The 17,498-nt window shown below is 37.9% G+C and overlaps 1 protein-coding gene across 3 annotated transcripts in view; it reads left to right on the top strand.

Annotated features, from left to right (window-relative positions):
* The window catches only part of ZNF292 (zinc finger protein 292), a 52,847-nt gene extending 36,374 nt beyond the window's left edge, over window positions 1-16,473 (top strand). For 2 of the 3 annotated variants that reach the window (XM_086631302.1, XM_086631303.1), the window contains 4 exons: window positions 3,019-3,221; window positions 6,032-6,168; window positions 7,419-7,560; window positions 9,289-16,473. In XM_086631302.1, coding sequence (XP_086487428.1) covers window positions 3,019-3,221; window positions 6,032-6,168; window positions 7,419-7,560; window positions 9,289-16,470 — 7,664 coding nt within the window. In that variant the 3' untranslated portion in view covers window positions 16,471-16,473. Of the gene's footprint in view, window positions 1-3,018; window positions 3,222-6,031; window positions 6,169-7,418; window positions 7,561-9,288 lie in introns of those variants that run through there. The other variant, XM_086631304.1, reaches the window with a different exon arrangement.
* Window positions 16,474-17,498: the final 1,025 nt, after the last annotated feature.

The raw sequence follows: 17,498 nt of genomic DNA, 5'->3' as shown, positions 1-17,498 counted from the left end.
TCAAGGGAATAACGGAGAAGCTGTGTCTAAAAGGTTAGGTGTCAGTATCTCCAAGTTTGTTTGCCAGAGTCAGTAGGTCATAGTACTGTTTGTCAGATGTCATCTGGTCGTATTTTTTTCTCTCATGTTAGTTCTGTAATTTTGTATGAGTTCTGCACATGCCTTGCACAAACATGAGTTAGTGAATTCTAATGAGTGGTGGAGTATTGCACAGAAATGACAGTTCATTTTTCCAAGACTCATGTTATTGACAAACTAGATCATTCTCATTCAATACTTCCGTTTTTGTGCTCATACATGTTAACTGGCTTGTGCTGAAAAAGCACTTTTATTAAGTTATATATTTGTTATGGTAAACTAAGAATTTGTCTACAATAACTTTTGAAATAGACATTGCAGTATAAAATGTATTTATACAATGTTAAAAAAAAAAAACAAAACCAACCCCAAAATCTTATCCTTGAGACTCTTCCCCACCACAGACTTGCTCCTGCAACCTCGGCACCATTTTTGTCTTAAAATGTCGTGCATAATTCATTTATAAAATACATGTAATTAAAACTTGTGTTTTGAATGAGCTTTCAAATGTTAACTGTAATGATTATAATCACTTGGATTAGAATAAAGGCTTAAGAGCTAATATGTAGCTTTAACCCTGAGGTCTTCCTGTATCTTGTTGAGAAGATAACAGAAAATGTTCTGATGCTTATGCAAGGTAGGCTGGCTGAAGCAGTAAACCCTAAAGGAAGGGATTACTGAGGACTAGCAGATAGAACACAGTCTCTAAAATATTAAATGCAGTAATTATAATAATAAATCAGAGTGAAATGTCTTGGGTTACCAGTATACCTTAAAGTCTAAAGTCTTCCTGTATCTTGTTACAGAAATAAGGTAAAATGTTCCAGTGTTATTCCAGGCAGACTAGTTGGGGGTAAACACTGTGAGTGAAAGGATTACTGATACCTGGTAGGAGGAAGAGCAAGGCTAAAACGATTGAATGTAATTAATCACTGGGTCATTTGTGGGTTGACAGAAGTATGAACATTTTTTATAAGGCATTTGTAATGACCTTGAAGGAACATTTGTTCTGCTGCTTAAAAGGCAAATGTTCTCACAAAAATGGTTACCATCTACCAATTGTCTGTTAATGCACTCTAGTTTTCCTTTGTTCCTACATAAATAAAAATCTGGTCATATCTCCATCGACATGGGGAGAGGAAGAAAGAACTCGTACTTGACTGAGTGTTCTTAGACGTTAGTGAGCCATGGCTGATCATTTGTAATTGTGCACAAGGATCCTGAAAAAGTAACTAAGAAGTTGGTTGAAATGGTAATTCAACCATACATCTGAAAATGCATGAAAGATAGTGATGGGGTCTAACAGGCCTGATTTCTGTAAAAGGCAGTATTTTCTGCCCTAAAATTCTGTGCGCTAAAATGATAAAAAACGGTTGACCTAATTTCGATTGCAAGGTGGGCTTTTAGTAATATCCTGTGTAAATAGCTAGAAGAAGGAGAAATCGTGAGATAAAATGAAAGACAGTCATGAATCAAAAACTAACTAGAATGGTAAGGAGCAAAGAATAAAATGAGACAATCTTTTTCTTTCAGTAAACCTCATTTTGGTATAGTAAGAGTCCAAATACTAGAGAGGTAATTAATTTTGCAGATGCTGAAATTACTTAATTGTTTTATCAATACCAAACAGGACACTTGAAAGTCAAGAAATTACAAATGAGGTGAATAAGCAACATGATTCAAGTGAAATTCGAGGCAAGTAAATTAAGAGGAATATAATGGATATTTCTTACCAAGATGTGTCAGAAAGTGAGCACTGCAAATGCCCAGAAGGTTTCAGGAAGGGTTGCTGAAAGTACTCAAAGGCTGGAAAAAAACTCATTTAGAAAAGATTAAGATTTTACCCAGCACTGAAAGAATATCATGAATCTGTTGGTTTTTACGAAAGAATGGAAATAAAAACAGTAGAAAATTTTGTTGTTTTTAAAAGATGAGAGAATGTGTCATGAAATTAAGATGTGGATAATTGAAAACCAAGATTTCTCATGCAGTGTGTAACTAGCTCGTGGAAACAGCTGTCATAGGAAGGGGTTGATGTCAAAAGGATTAAACAAAATTGTCTCTGCGTCTATCTAGCTTTAATAACTGACTAAATATTTTGGAGGTAGTAGTAAACCTCATGCTTCAGAGCTGAAGCAATTTTGATCTTGAAGATCTGGATGAGACCTGGGATGTAGATGTAAGAGTAGGAACATAAACCTGTGCTCCACTGTTTTGTAGGATTCTTACGCCTTCAACTGAAGCACCTAGAGTTAGGTCGTTAGCGGGGACAGTAGAGTCTGAACTCTGGTAGCGGAGTATCTGCAAAATATAGTTGAATAAAAAACAGCCATTCCTGCATCTTTGAGTTTTAAACTGTACACAGTCAGACGTATACAAGATAAGTCTCTTTTTGTAGGAAAATTGTTTGACTGAAAAACTTTTAAAGCAGTTTACGTTCTACGGATGTGCAATGCAAAATATTTAACACCAATAGAAAGGACTTCAGATGCTTCTACACTTGTCACATTCTTTCATAGCAAGGTCTTCGAAAGGCAACTATTAGCAGAGGCACAGCACAAATGTATAAAGGAGGATGTGAGAGTAGAGGCTTTGTGTTACTTGTCTTTCTGTAGAACTATAATCAAATGAGATCTAAACATTTTAACATTTATTTGCTTTCTGAATCTGTTTTCTGTGCAGCTGTTTTGCCAAGAAATTAAAATGAATTAAAACCTGCAAGTAGATAAAAAGTCTGTAGCAGGGGAATCCTTATAATAAAAAAGTACAGTTCTCAAAGGCGCTCTTTCTCATCTTTGCTTCATATCTTTTGTACCTTTTTTGATTCGTATAAATTTTAGGGTTTAACCATGAATGAGTAAATGCCATCTGTTAATTCTGTAACCAGCTGTGAAATGTGTATGTAATACTTTGGCTTTTTTTTTTTTTTTTTTTTTAAAGTGAATGAATTTTTAGTGTTTGAAGGCCCTGTCCTGCTGGATATGCGTATTAAGCATCTAATGAAAACAAAGCAATTAACGCAAGCTACTGCCCTGGCAAAACTGTGCTCTGACCATCCAGAAATCAGTGCAAAAGGCAATTTCAAGCAAACCTACCTGGTCTGTCTTTGTTCAGGATCACCAAATGAAAAGCTAATGGAGGAAGTAAGTAAAAAATGAAGAACGTTTTTTAGACTTATTTCTTTAGTGATAATAAAGTCATTAATCATAGTCTGATTTTCTGTAGAAGAGATTTTTCTTTTAAAATATGATCTAAAATATTTTTTGTATTTTGGTTTTTTTTCTTTTCATTGAAGTCGCTTTTAAACTCAATCAAAACACTTGTGAAAGTGTAGTATTAGGTCACAAGTAGGCATTTTCTGGCTCTGCCACAACTTCATGTTTGATTTTTGCCAGAAGTATTTTAAAACTCTGCCTCAGATCTTGGTAGTAAGGTGAAGATAATGTTTTTCCCACTCTTACTATTTTAACTATAGCTTTTCATGTAGTACCTAGTACATAGAATGGGGCCCTTTAGATACTACTTTCAGTTCAGAGAATGCCTAAGCCTTTTTGACCCAAATGTCTGGGTGAAAAAAAAAAACTGAAATTGAAATCATATATTTAATCTGATTTGAAATATAAAATCCTTCTTCTTTAAATGCAGATTTTCTTCTGTGTTCTTTCAGGTGAAATCTTCGTTTCTCACGCCACCCCAAAGCTTTATCTTAACTATTTTCTTCTTAAAGGAAAACTAACTGCAATTGTCAGTTTTCTTGACTGTCTGTATCTGCTGTCTTTTTGTCTGTCATCTTTTTATGTTAATAATAAGTATTGAGCGTGTTGAAATGAATCTTAAAGGGATGAAAACTATGCAGTGATTAGAGCTGGAAAAGTTTCCTACCCTAGGCATAGACTAAACTCTAATCTGACAGCTTCTCACTGGGCCTGCTTTTCCAATTCTCAGTAGGATCGGATCGGTCTTACCCTCCCAACTCTGGCTGCTGTAGGCCCTGTGAGAACAGGCTTAGGAGGAGCTATGACATGGCTGTGCGATCTTGTGTTGATTTGCTGAAGAGTCTCAATAGAACTCGGAATTTATGACCCTGCAAACATGCTTCCTTCATTAGTCAGTCTCACCATGCTCACAGAGCAGAGTGGGCTTGGTCAGTGAATGAACCATGAATCCCATGGACAAAAGCAACGGGGGTGGCTTTGTTTCTTAGGGTGCCTTAACATACAGCTAAGTTCAAACTAGGTTATTACAGAGAACCTCATTCAGGTATTTCCGAACCTTGGATTGCTTGGGTTGCTTAGCTTTAGCTGCAGCACTGTTTGCAATGTTAACTAACCATTCTGGAAAATTCATATGTTACCAAGAGAAGGCAGATATGCTGTTAACATGTCATGGTGGACTTCTGAACTGAGAATAGTTGTTTCGAAGTGTGAGAACAATAAGAAAATGGAAGAAAAGTTAAACTGTACAGAAGTACAGCTCACTCTTTAGTGGTATGGAAATTTTTATATCCATTCAGAATAGGCGGAAAAGTAGCATGTGAGCTCATTTTCAGCTTGAATTAGTGTAATAGTTTGTTTCAATAATGTGAAGAATTCTGATCTGCAGCATGTGAAATGCTATACTGACAGACTCAATGGCTGGATCTGTACAGACCTTCGCTGGAAGCTGGGTCCCTTAGGAACTCTGAGAGGCTGGAGAAACATTTCAGAAAAAAATTCCATTTATTGTTAGTTCAGTTTCCCATATTCTTCCCTAGGCTTTTAAGTGATGGTCGTTGTCTGTGATGGAGTGCTGAGCAAAGAAGACCTTCAGTCTACATTGGTGTTACAATTATGTTAATCTATCCTCTCTGAGGTCTCGAGAAATGCAGTTTTATTTAGAAGATGACTTTGAGGTCATTAAACCTCAAATTATGTTCAATGAAGGGTTATTAGTATATTTTCAAAGCATCAATTTAGAGGAAAAAATGAGTTGCTGTACTCTTCAAAAATTGTAGTTTGATTGCCAGACCAATAGCTGGATACCATGATGCCCAACCAGGCTGTGCTGCCACCTTATCCAAAGTTCTGAACTAGCTGGGTGTTTGGATGGGCGCTTCTGTTTCTTGCTTTGGGCAGTCTTGTGATTTCTCAAGAGAGGCTTCCAACAGTGCTGTTGCAATGGTCGAGTTATTCTTCAACTGCCAGTGTCAAAGAACCAGCATGTTCTGCCAGATGCGCTAATTGATGTAATCAGACCAGTCTGCTGAGAATCAAATTAAGCAGTTAGTAGTTGTTACAAGTGCACTGATTCAGTAGCAGTACAACTGTCTAGTGCTGGGTGACTGTGGTTTTTCCTTTGTTTTGCTACAAAACTGCTTCCATCATTGCTTGAACAAATAAGTTACATTGCAGAGACTGTAATGTTTTTGTAGAAGAGCATTCAGTTGACCTGCTTCTTACTGTACAGCTTCCCTTTTCTTTTTATCTTTGATTTTTTTAAAAAATATTGGAACATTCATGTTAAATTTCTGATTTTGTTAATCGCCCAGCTATTTTATTAAAGCAGTAGTAACATCAGTGACTAGTAAGCTGGGTTAGAATTTCAGGTAATAATCTTTTTGTGTTGGGCTGCAATTTAGTTATAAATCTGCTTAATACAGTTATCATATGTACGTAATGATTAATGTTGTGCTTAAAAATTTTAAGGTGATTGGGACAGTAGATACCAATAAGTCTCATGTCTGAGATGCAAGTTTATATTCACTTTATTAAAACAGTTTTTTCTGATGACATAATCAGTTTTGACAGTCTATCTAGAAACACACTGATTTGCTTTCAAGCTTATCTCTGTCTGATAGAGTTAAATGTTGACCAAGTTCTAAATTACTATCTTTTTACAAAGGATCAGATGACTGTATGTCTGAAAATGAAACCACATTATTAGTCTTCATCTTCTTTTCTTTCCTCCCTTCTAGATTGCAGAAGTAGATTGCAAAGATGCTCTAGAAATGATCTGTAACCTAGAATCTGATGGAGATGAAAAAAGTGCTCTAATTTTATGTGCAGCGTTTTTATCTCGCCAGCTGCAGCAAGGAGAGATGTACTGTGCCTGGTGAGTTTGAATATTGTTTTCTGTCTAGTGGGACAAAAATTGGTTTTGGGAAGATGGAGTTGATACATAAGCTGTAAGTTAACTTTCTTTAGCTGATAAAATCTATGAGCTAAACAGGAAAGAGATAAGGCTTTTGGAAAGCTAAAAAAGAACAGAAAAAAAAAAAAAGTAGTTGACAAAATTAGCTTCCATTATAAGAATTTGAAGACTGGATACATGATGAGGCATTTACAAATACCATTAGCTGGTTAATAATTTTTCTTGACAATAATCTTATACTGTACTAATATCTACAGGCAGCTAGACAGCATTATGTCAGCATTTAAGGCATAAGTACTGTTCCCATCTGTGCTTATTTCATAATACAGTATTTCTCTAGCAAATGTCTAGAAAAGAAGGAACTCTTTACTACTATAACCCAAATAATAAGCTAGATGAAGATACTTACTGTTTAGGGCTTGCTGTGATTAATGTGGGAACAGGTAACTGGTCTTTGTTGACAGATATTTGAGCTATTAGGATCTGAATTTCCAGCTGCCAGCAGTTTGGTTGTGCTTGAAAACCTGTACAATTTCTGAAGAATTTGCTTTATTTGTGCACCACCTTTTTATGTGCAGCGGTAGGAGAATGTCTGCTAATGCAAGATTTTGCGTTAACAGACTCTGCTACAGTTTTGGGGGTTACATCATTCTGCAAGGTACTAAAAACTCGTGGCTGTTTGCACCTAAGGAGGAATGAAATAGGGAATTAATGTAGATACAGTAATACAGTTCAGCTTTGGGGGATAATTTCTCCTGAAATCACAGTTAGATTCAGCTCTTAGAGCAGAGCAACTCAAGAAAAATATATCTACCACAGAGAAAAGCCATCCTCCTGTAGCTGTTAGTAATTACTAAGAATTCAGAAGTGTAAAATTCCAGTCTGTGGCATGAAGAATACCACACAGGTTTGTAAGACATTTTTCAAGACCACATTATGAGTCTGTAAATTATATAGCATAAATTGCAGTGATACTGGTTTTATTCTGATCTGTCCTTCTGGAATTGAGTCATTGTAATAATTTTGAAAATTAGATACTAATGGTGTGGCTATATTTGTAAAAGCTTTTCTCTGTAAGATAAGGAGTGAATAAATTCAGGTTTTTTTTTCCTTTCCCAAAGACAAAATAGAAACTGTTCTCAAGCTTACGTTTCTCGTGATAAAATTAGTAATTGCATTGCTAGCCCTGAAATATTGTTCTCTTCTTCTAGGGAGCTGACTCTTTTCTGGAGTAAACTGCAGCAAAGGGTAGAGCCTTCTATTCAAGTGTATCTAGAGAGATGTCGTCAACTTTCTGTGTTAACTAAGACTGTTTATCACATTTTCTTCCTGATTAAAGTAATTAATTCAGAGGTAAGGATACTCCTGAAAGAATAATTTTGGCACTTTTAGTGGAACTGTAATCAGGAAAATGTACAAAAGCTGCTTCGACGTCCTGTCTCTTTGTGTAGTATCAGCTTTGGGGCAATCCTAATTGGTTTTAGGAAAGGCCATAGCAACTTCCTTCTGCAAGTAAACTGTAAATTGATTCAGTTTGAATCATTAAAACTTCTTTGATCCTTTGCAAAAAAAAAAATTGGGAGATAAACAGAAGAGCTGGATGCCACAACTGAGATGAAGGAAAAACTAAAGGTGACGTTATAGCCTCTACTATTGTCCATGTCCTCTAAAAGAGGTATTTTCTGTTAGCAGGTCCTAACATTCCTCTTCATTATTTTCTGTATTTCAAATATTACTGAAAATGGAGAGGAAAAGCTTATGAGGAGAGGAAATGAAGGCTGTATATTAATATATAAGAAAAATACAGAAAGGTGTTTAAAAAAAAATAACAAAAAACCCAAAAAAAACCCTTTTGAATTGCCACTTAAGAATGCAGTTTGTTTTGATAAATACTTGCCTTTTGTAGACTTAGATGCAATGTTGTATTAAAAACTGGTCATCTATCTCAGCTAACCTTGTCATCTAATTTTCCTAGTTTCCTCTCATTAGTAGTTGCCCTATTTAATGTTTATAGCTAAATTGAGCTCTTCCGAAAGCTTTTAGTTGAGAGATTTCTGTAATTTGATATATTAAGTCTAAGAATAAAAATTCCTTTTTTCTTTTGAAGTGTTCTGGTATGACTAATCATGGGCTTCTAACCTTAAAGATTTTCCTTTTTTTCCGAAGATCTGAACTAAGTTGGAGTTAGAGAGGGGGAGGAAAATTAACTTTCAGAGTCTTGTGATATTAAGAGCTCTGTCTGCTCCATGCCATGCTGATTTTTCTCTAGTGAGCTGTGAATCATTTCATTGATGGCAGAAACTGGAGATTGCATGGGCAGTAGACTTGTGTGTTCATAAATTCACTGGGCTCTATTCTCATGTATACCACAGCCTTGCTGTGCATCCTTGGCAGCATAAAGGGACTCTAAAGTGTACATAAATGTAATTTATGTTACCTGAGGCTATGAATGAGAAAAGACCACATGACCTTTGGAAGACTTAAATGATGGAACATTTAACTATACTTATTACTTTCAGTTGGAATGAAGCCATGTGTTCAGTTGAGGTTCAGTTGACTTGCAAGTGGGATAATCTTTAAAAATAAACATAAACCTTTATACCTTAAGTGATTTCCAAATTATCTTTTTGAAGATCATATGCTCCTCTTACTTCAGCTGTAGTGCTTTTTACCATTTGACTTCTACCCAGTGTTAACTCAATGCTCCATAGAAGCTCATCTCGAGTAACTGTGACAAAACTGGCAGGCTCTGTTTCATGGAAGAGGCTCAATGTTGCCCTAATGTAAACTGAACACCTCTAACGTACAGTCCTAAAGTCTTCAAACTAGACAGAACATACAATTAATTTGTGTTTTGGTTGTATGTAAACTTTCACATTTTTTTTAGTAGCATGAAGACAAATTATGCAGCTTAAGGAATAGCATCTAAAAACAAAACACTGTTCCTTAAAGTAAAAAGTATCATTGTAAACTCCAGGTGCATTTTTTCTGACAGTTAGAGTTGAATAATGATACCTTTTATTTACAAATATAGAAAGGGTTATGATAAGCTGACTTACTAAAATTAGTCTTGCCTTACAGATTGATGGTGCTGGACTTGCGACCTGCATTGAACTGTGTGTCAAAGCATTGCGCTTGGAATCCAGTGAAAATGCAGATGTCAAGATATCTATTTGCAAGACTATCTCCTGCTTGCTTCCAGATGATTTGGAGGTTAAACGTGCTTGTCAGCTGAGTGAATTTCTTCTCGAACCCACTGTGGATGCATATTATGCTGTTGAAATGCTGTATAATCAGCCTGACCAGAAGTATGATGAAGAGAATCTTCCAATACCAAATTCTTTGCGCTGTGAGCTCCTACTTGTACTGAAAACTCAGTGGCCTTTTGATCCAGAATTCTGGGACTGGAAAACTCTGAAGCGTCAGTGTCTGGCTCTTATGGGGGAGGAGGCATCCATCGTGTCATCCATAGATGAACTAAATGATAGTGAAGTTTATGAGAAAGTTGAGGATTGCCAAGAAGAGACTAAAGAAACTTCTGTGAATGGGCTTACTGGCACTTTTGATGAAGCTACAAGTCTTCTTAAGGGTATCAGAGACGAAAAGCAGAAAAAGAGAGAAATTAAAAAACTCAGAGAGAGGGGGTTCATATCAGCTAGATTTAGGAACTGGCAAGCTTATATGCAGTATTGCGTGTTATGCGACAAAGAATTTTTAGGACACAGAATAGTTAGGCATGCACAGAAACATTATAAAGATGGAATTTACAGTTGCCCTATTTGTGCCCAAAATTTTAACTCTAAAGAAAACTTTGTTCCTCATGTAACTTTGCATGTTAAAAAATCCAGCAAAGAGAGATTGGCTGCTATGAAACCACTAAGACGACTGGGAAGACCTCCTAAAATAGCAACTGCCAATGAGAATCAGAAAACTAATTCTGTATCCAAACAGGAGCAGCGACCCATTAAGAAGAACAGTCTCTACTCAACAGACTTCATTGTGTTTAATGATAACGATGGCTCAGATGATGAAAACGATGACAAAGATAAACCTTACATACCAGAGATAGTGCCAGTTCAGAAGCCGCTCCCAGTTAATGAATTCACTTGCCCTGTAACGTTTTGTAAAAAAGGCTTTAAATATTTTAAAAATCTAATAGCACACGCAAAAGGGCATAAAGATAATGAAGAAGCTAAACGTTTTCTTGAAATGCAAAGCAAAAAAGTGATTTGCCAGTACTGTAGACGACATTTCGTAAGTGTTACTCACCTGAATGATCATTTACAAATGCACTGTGGCAGCAAGCCTTATATCTGCATACAGATGAAATGTAAGGCTGGTTTTAACAGTTACGCTGAGCTGCTAACACATAGGAAAGAGCATCAAGTCTTCAGAGCAAAGTGTATGTTTCCTAAATGTGGCAGAGTGTTTTCCGAAGCCTATTTACTCTATGATCACGAAGCACAACACTATAATACCTATACCTGCAAAGTCACAGGCTGCGGGAAGGTATACCGTTCTCAGAACGAACTGGAAAAGCATGTTGAAGACCACAACAAGCAGCCTGAAGAAGTGCAACAGCCTGAAAGCCAGACTAATCAACCTGATCTTAGTCAACCTTCTAAAGCTAATGAAAATACCGATGGAGTTGCTGTTAAAGAGGAATTGACATCTCCTCCAGCCGACAACCCAAGTAGTTTTACTGAAGGAGAAAACGTCATCTGGACTCAAATCAAAGCAGAACCAGTAGGGAATGAAAGCGTAAATGCATCAGTGAGTATACTGCAGCAAAGCAATTCCTTGCCTAATGCTGATTCGGAGCAGTCTCCTACGGGTTCATTGAAGACAGAAGTGGCAGTGGCAGTTCCAGCAAGCAGCATTAAGGTGCCTACTGTTAACCAGAAGGTCCGAGATAACGTTGTAAAAAGAGGTAAATTGGCTGCTACTGCCAGTAAAGTAGATACCACTAAACCTGGAGCCCAGCAGTTGTGCACATTGGTTGACTCTTGTCTTCCAGTTTTCCAAGAGAGAAAGGAAGAAGACTGTCTCATCCAGACTCAGAATATTCAAAATATTTCCGTGACCTCAGACACACTAAAACCGGAAGCACTTGAATCAAAAAGCTTAGAAAGACAAGTGAGCATTGTAAATCCATTCAGCATGCAGAATCAGGCAGGATATCAAAACAGTGTACCCATTTCCAAACTTGAAATTGAAGACAGTATTAAGGCTGCAGCTAATCTATATAGCCTGCCTTTAAAAACTTTAGAAAGTATTACGTTTATTCCTTCGCAGCCTAACATAAATAGCTCTTTAGTTCCAGCCGTGTCACCAGCAGCCCCTATTCAGAAGTTTAATTGTCAGGTTGAGGGCTGTACTCGAACGTACAACTCGTCGCAGAGCATTGGCAAACATATGAAGGCAGCGCACCCTGACCAATATGCTGCTTTTAAAATGCAGCGTAAAAATAAGAAACCACGAAAATCCAGCAATCTGCAAAATGTGCCGAACGATGGGAAGATTGTTTATCTTATGCCGTCGCAAGTGGGCAATCCCAGTGGTGCTGCTTTTGCTGCACAGAACAAACCTAACTTTAATCCCACCTGTTCCAGTCAAGTGCAACAAGTCTCAAGTACACTTTTCCCAACACACCTAGAAAATTTGGCCAATCCTATGTTGCCTGTAGTGGAAAGTGTCATAAATCCAAGTTTGTCTGCTCGTATTAAAAGTGAGCCTGAGAGTATTTTGTGTTCACAAATGGAAAATCTGTCTGGTGCAACCTTACCTTCCCAGTTGGACGATCTGGCAAAAACAGTCATGCCTCTGAATATTGACGGTGGTTCAGATCCTTTTCTTCCTTTGCCTGCAGAAAACGGTCCAATGTCTCTCTTTCCTTCATCAGCAGAGAATCCTCCAAATTCAGTCTTCTCACAATCGGAAAATAACACAAATAACTTTTCATCGCAACTAGAAGGGAACACTAGTTCTGCTTTCCTAAAAGAGGAAACTGTTGATCAAATATTTCCCTCACGATTGAGTAATGAAAATAACTTCAATGAAACTAACTCTGAACATCCAGCTTCAGAAAAGGTGAAAAGAGATCGTGGCCGGGGCCCAAATGGGAAAGAAAGGAAGCCAAAACATAACAAGCGGGCAAAGTGGCCAGCAATAATTAGGGATGGCAAATTTATCTGTAGCAGGTGTTTCAGAGTTTTCACTAATCCTAGATCACTTGGTGGTCACTTATCTAAGAGGTCTTACTGTAAGCCTCTTGAAGGATCAGAAATTTCTCCAGAAGCTCTGCAGGCTAATGGACAGTCTTTGCTTGCCAGTGTGATTCTTTCCTCAAATTCATTAAACTTGCAGCAACCCCAGGAGTCTGCCTTCAATCCAGAGATGTGTTTTAAAGATCCATCGTTCTTCCAGTTACTTGCGGCTGAAAATCGTTCCACAGCCTTACTGCAGACTATGTTTCCACGGGCTAACTTTAATACCGGTGGGAATGAGGAGGGAAATCAAATTATAAAACAAGCCTTGGAAACTGCCGGCATTCCGAGTACCTTTGATAACACAGAAGTACTTCCACACGTAGTTACAACAAGTTGCGTCACTGGTACGACTCAGATAAGTGCAGCTGTTCTCCCCAACTCCACCGCATCCCCTCTGCTGCAGACAGTCTGTAACCCCAGTACCCTGCTAACAGACCAAAACAGGACCCTCAATGCCAAAATTCTTCCAGTAAATGAATGCAAGAGTTTGCCTGTTTTTGCAACGGAGGACCTAATGCTAAAGACTATTGAAAATGGCTTATGTCCTAGCTCGTTTTCTAACACTGTTGCAGCAGCGCAAAACTTTGCAGGGAACAGTTCACGAGTTTCAGTTATAAGTAGTCCCAAGAATTCAGGATCAAGCAACTTGAATAAGAAGGGAACCAGTGCTTCAAAGAGGAAAAGAAAAGCAACTACTCCCTTGCTTGCACCCAATACATCACAGAAAGTGGCAGTAAATAATACAACAACAATGGGACTTCTAACCAAAAGCACCGAAGGAAACATGCAAATACAGGGAGAAAGTTTTCAGTCCAACTTGCTGGCAAATTGTGGCGCTCAAGCAGTGGTGGAAAATCTCACACAGAAACTCAATAATGTTGACAATCAATTATTCATGGCCAGTATCAAAGAGAACTTCAAAACAAATCTCGAGGCTCATACATTACCCCCTTTAACAGTAAAAACTGAAAATGGGGATTCCCAGATGATGGCTGTAAATTCTTGTGCACAAGCAAATTCGGAGGAACAGGTTTCAGAAGACAATGTTATGCAGAACTTCGAAAAAACCCTGGAAATAATTAAAACTGCTATGAATTCACAGATATTTGAGGTGAAAGCTGAAATTCAGGACACCGTCGGTGTTTCAGGACAGAACTTGCAAGTAAATAATGCACAGGCTTCTTTGGGAAATTCTGCACATAGTGTAAAACTACCCACTCCCACGCAGTTTGCTGTGCATGCAGGGAACGTCACCGCTGCAAAGAGTAGCTCTGCTCAGACTGAGGCATCTCAAAAGGACGATACTCAAATACTAGAAATCTTGGAGGGCTTGAAAAAACTGAAGCTAGAAAATGATTCACCCATTCAGGTCTCTGAGACTGTTGCCCAATGTCCTCCAGCAGATACGCTAGCACCAGCAGTTCCTGTTGTATCAACTGAAAACAAACCCCTTGTCCAGATATCTTCAGAGGCAAGTAACATTCAGTTCAGTGATAAAGTTAATAAGCCTTTTGTATGTCAGGATCCAGGCTGCAATTACAGTGCTATGACAAAAGACGCATTATTTAAACACTATGGCAAGATTCATCAGTACACTGCAGAAATGATACTAGAAATTAAGAAACATCAACTGAAGTATGCCCCGTTCAAGTGTGTTGTAGCTACCTGTCCAAAAACATTCACAAGAAACTCTAATCTCCGAGCACACTGTCAGCTTGTACATCATTTTACGACAGAGGAGATGGTAAAATTAAAAATTAAAAGGCCTTATGGCAGAAGGTCTCAAAATGAAACTGTAAATACAGCCCCGCGGCCTGCTGAAATAAAAACTTTGCAGACACTAATAATAGAAAACAAAACTGCAGCTCCATTGGTCAAAGAAGTTCAGATAAATGAAGTTGTAGAGCCTGTAAAAGTCTTGGAAAACCTTCTACCAGAAAATAATATTCCTGAAAGACTGGAAAAACCTCCCCAAGTGGTTTCTGTTCCACCAGAACAGCACAATGTGACTTCTTTTGCTAGTACACAGGCACAACCCAAAGTACACAAGGTTAGGAGGTACAGGAAGGAAAAAGAGGATAGAAAACGTAGGAAGCCCGTAACAAAATCTCTGGAGTTTCCCACTAGATACAGCCCTTACAGACCATACCGGTGCGTCCATCAGGGCTGCTTCGCGGCTTTTACCATACAACAAAACCTAATCCTTCATTACCAAGCTGTGCACAAATCGGACCTCCCTGCCTTCTCTGCTGAAGTGGAGGAGGAGAACGAGCCAGGCAAAGAGGAACGCGATGACGTGGAAACCAAAGCCGCCGTCAGAGAGTTCAGGTGTGAGGTGAGCGACTGCTCTCGCATCTTCCAGGAAGTTACCAGCTTGATACAACATTACATGAAGCTTCATGACATGACCCCAGAGCAAATTGGAAACATGAAATCGGTGCCAGAGGCGGGAAGGTTTTCTTGCGATCAGTCTCAATGTAAGTCTTCGTTTACAGCGTATCTTAACTACGTCGTACATCTTGAGGCAGATCACGGTATTAAGATAAAACCAAACAAAGTAGAAGATGACAACGTATTCAAGTGTGACTGTGAAGGCTGTGACCGCATTTATGCTACTAGGTCTAACCTCTTGAGGCATATTTTTAACAAACATAATGACAAGCATAAAGATCATCTGATAAGACCCAGGAGGCTGACACCAGGTCAGGAAAACATTTCAAGCAAAGCAAATCAGGAGAAACCATTGAAGTCCAAACAGAGAGGACTAAAAAACAGATCAGGAAAAGAAGGTAACAGGCTGTCAGTGAAAACAAAACGAAAGAAAAACGTGAACTTGGAAAACAAAAACTCGAAAGGAATGCAAGTTCAAGAAAATAAGGCTTATTCACTGAAACGCGGCAAGCACGTGTATTCAATAAAGGCTAGAAACGATGCCTTATCGGAATGTACGAGCAGATTCATGACTCAGTATCCATGTATGATAAAGGGATGTTCATCCGTAGTGACAAGCGAAAGTAACATCATAAGGCACTATAAGTGTCACAAGCTGTCCAAAGCATTTACTTCCCAACACAGAAATCTTCTTATTGTATCCAAAAAGCTCTCTGTCTCAGAAGTAAAGGAAGCCTCTTGTGAGCAAGAGGAGACTGATAAAAAAACTGATGTGAAAGAGCCTGAACCGAGTTTGATAGCGAGCAATAATGATTCAAGCACATCTACGCTACCACAAAAGGAAACTGAAAAAGGTGAGAAGGATGAAGTGGACGAACTGACAGAACTATTCATTACTAAACTGATTAACGAGGATTGCGCAAGTGCTGAAAATCAAGCAAAAATCTCTTCCATTGTAAATAGTGACTTGCAGGAGACCAGCTCCTGCCCCTCAGAAAAGCAAAAATCAAACAACTTGAAAAGAGCAAACAAAGAAAAAAATGTTTCTCAGAATAAGAGAAGGAAAGTCGAAAAGACTGAGGAAGTACTGCCCGTTGACGTGAGTAGCATGCACAGGGAGGAGGAGACTGCTGTCGCCATTCAAACGGCCGAAGAGCAACCGGCAGCTTTCGACTGGAGCTCGTTTAAGCCAATGGGTTTTGAAGTGTCATTCCTCAAGTTCCTTGAAGAGTCTGCTGTGAAGCAAAAGAAAAACACTGAAAGAGACTACCATAGCAGTGGAACCAAAAAAGGATCCCATTCGAACTCACGAAAATCCAACGAGAAGACCTCCGTAGCAAGTAATAATGTCGCTTGGCCATGTGCTGAAACTGAAACCCTCGTACCGTTTGCCAACCCATCACAGCTTCCATGTGGTGATAACGTAAAGATGGTTTTAGACAGGGCTTTTAAAGACTGCACTGAGCACGTGCTGAAGCAACTTCAGGAAATGAAACCTATCGTCAGTTTGAGAAAGCTTGAAGGACGTTGGGAGGATAATCCGGAGGTTACAGCTGCGAAAGTAATTCGGATGGGTACCAAGGAAGGGGAGTCAAAATACTGAAAACATAACATGTGTAACCATGACCTGTTATTAAATTTATTTTGAATAGGAAGCCATCAAGCATGCTAGTTCTTTTATTTCGAAGTGATTTAATCTAGCAAAAAACATGACATGAGTCATGTAAATTTCTTATTTGTTTTTATCCCTATGGGACTTGAAGAACAGAGTAATTGCTTCAGTTTTGTAAATACTTGATCGAAACCTCAACTTTCTATCAGATTGTCCTTTCCATGAACTAAATCTTTGTGAGTTGTCTGTGATTGGTATCTTTCACCAGGTCACTGCTCATGTATAACAGTACTCTTCATTTGTAGATACATTTTTTTTTTGTATATATTTATTATTGTAAATCATTTGCTGCCACCAGCAGTCTGTAAGTCTAAACTATTAAATGACACATTTATATTCGGAATTTTAATTTGTAACTAAGTAAGCAAGTTTTTAAAACTGTCCTTTAATCATTTTAAATTAAGAACTTTTGAACTAAAACTAGCTAAGTCTGCCATATCCAGTTTATTTTGCATAAAGCATTTATTTACAGGAGAGGAGCTGGATAAGATCACATTTCGTAGGTTAAACGTACTGACACGCTCTCATTTTTGTAAATTTTAACATCCAATATCTATGGATGATATTCATAGGTAGTTAACTCCTAAATATAATAGTTTTCTTATAGCTACATTTTTCATTGCTTTTAATTGGATACAAAGCATTTATGATTCCATAATAAAAATGGAAATGTGAATAAAAATAGTTTGCTACATTGGAGATTTAAAACAATATTTGGTATTAAAGAATCCATTGTGAATGTGATAGAAAATTAGTAGTGTGGAGCAGTGTATATATTTGAGGTGGTGATTTGTGAAGTAGCCCAGTATTGCCTTAAATAAAATCACATTTCATTTCTTGTTTTATACATGTGATCTTATAAAGGTTATTTTTGTTTCTGTAACTTAGATTGGTGTATAGTTTAATTTTTGTTAAAAAAACAAAACAAAAAAACTTCAGAAACCGTTTTTGTAAATAGT

The sequence above is a fragment of the Tauraco erythrolophus genome, chromosome 2 (genome assembly GCF_009769465.1).
Source record: "Tauraco erythrolophus isolate bTauEry1 chromosome 2, bTauEry1.pri, whole genome shotgun sequence".
Taxonomy (NCBI): Eukaryota; Metazoa; Chordata; class Aves; order Musophagiformes; family Musophagidae; genus Tauraco; species Tauraco erythrolophus.
Note: the sequence above shows the minus strand (reverse complement) of the source record. Positions and strands in the feature narration are given on the sequence as shown.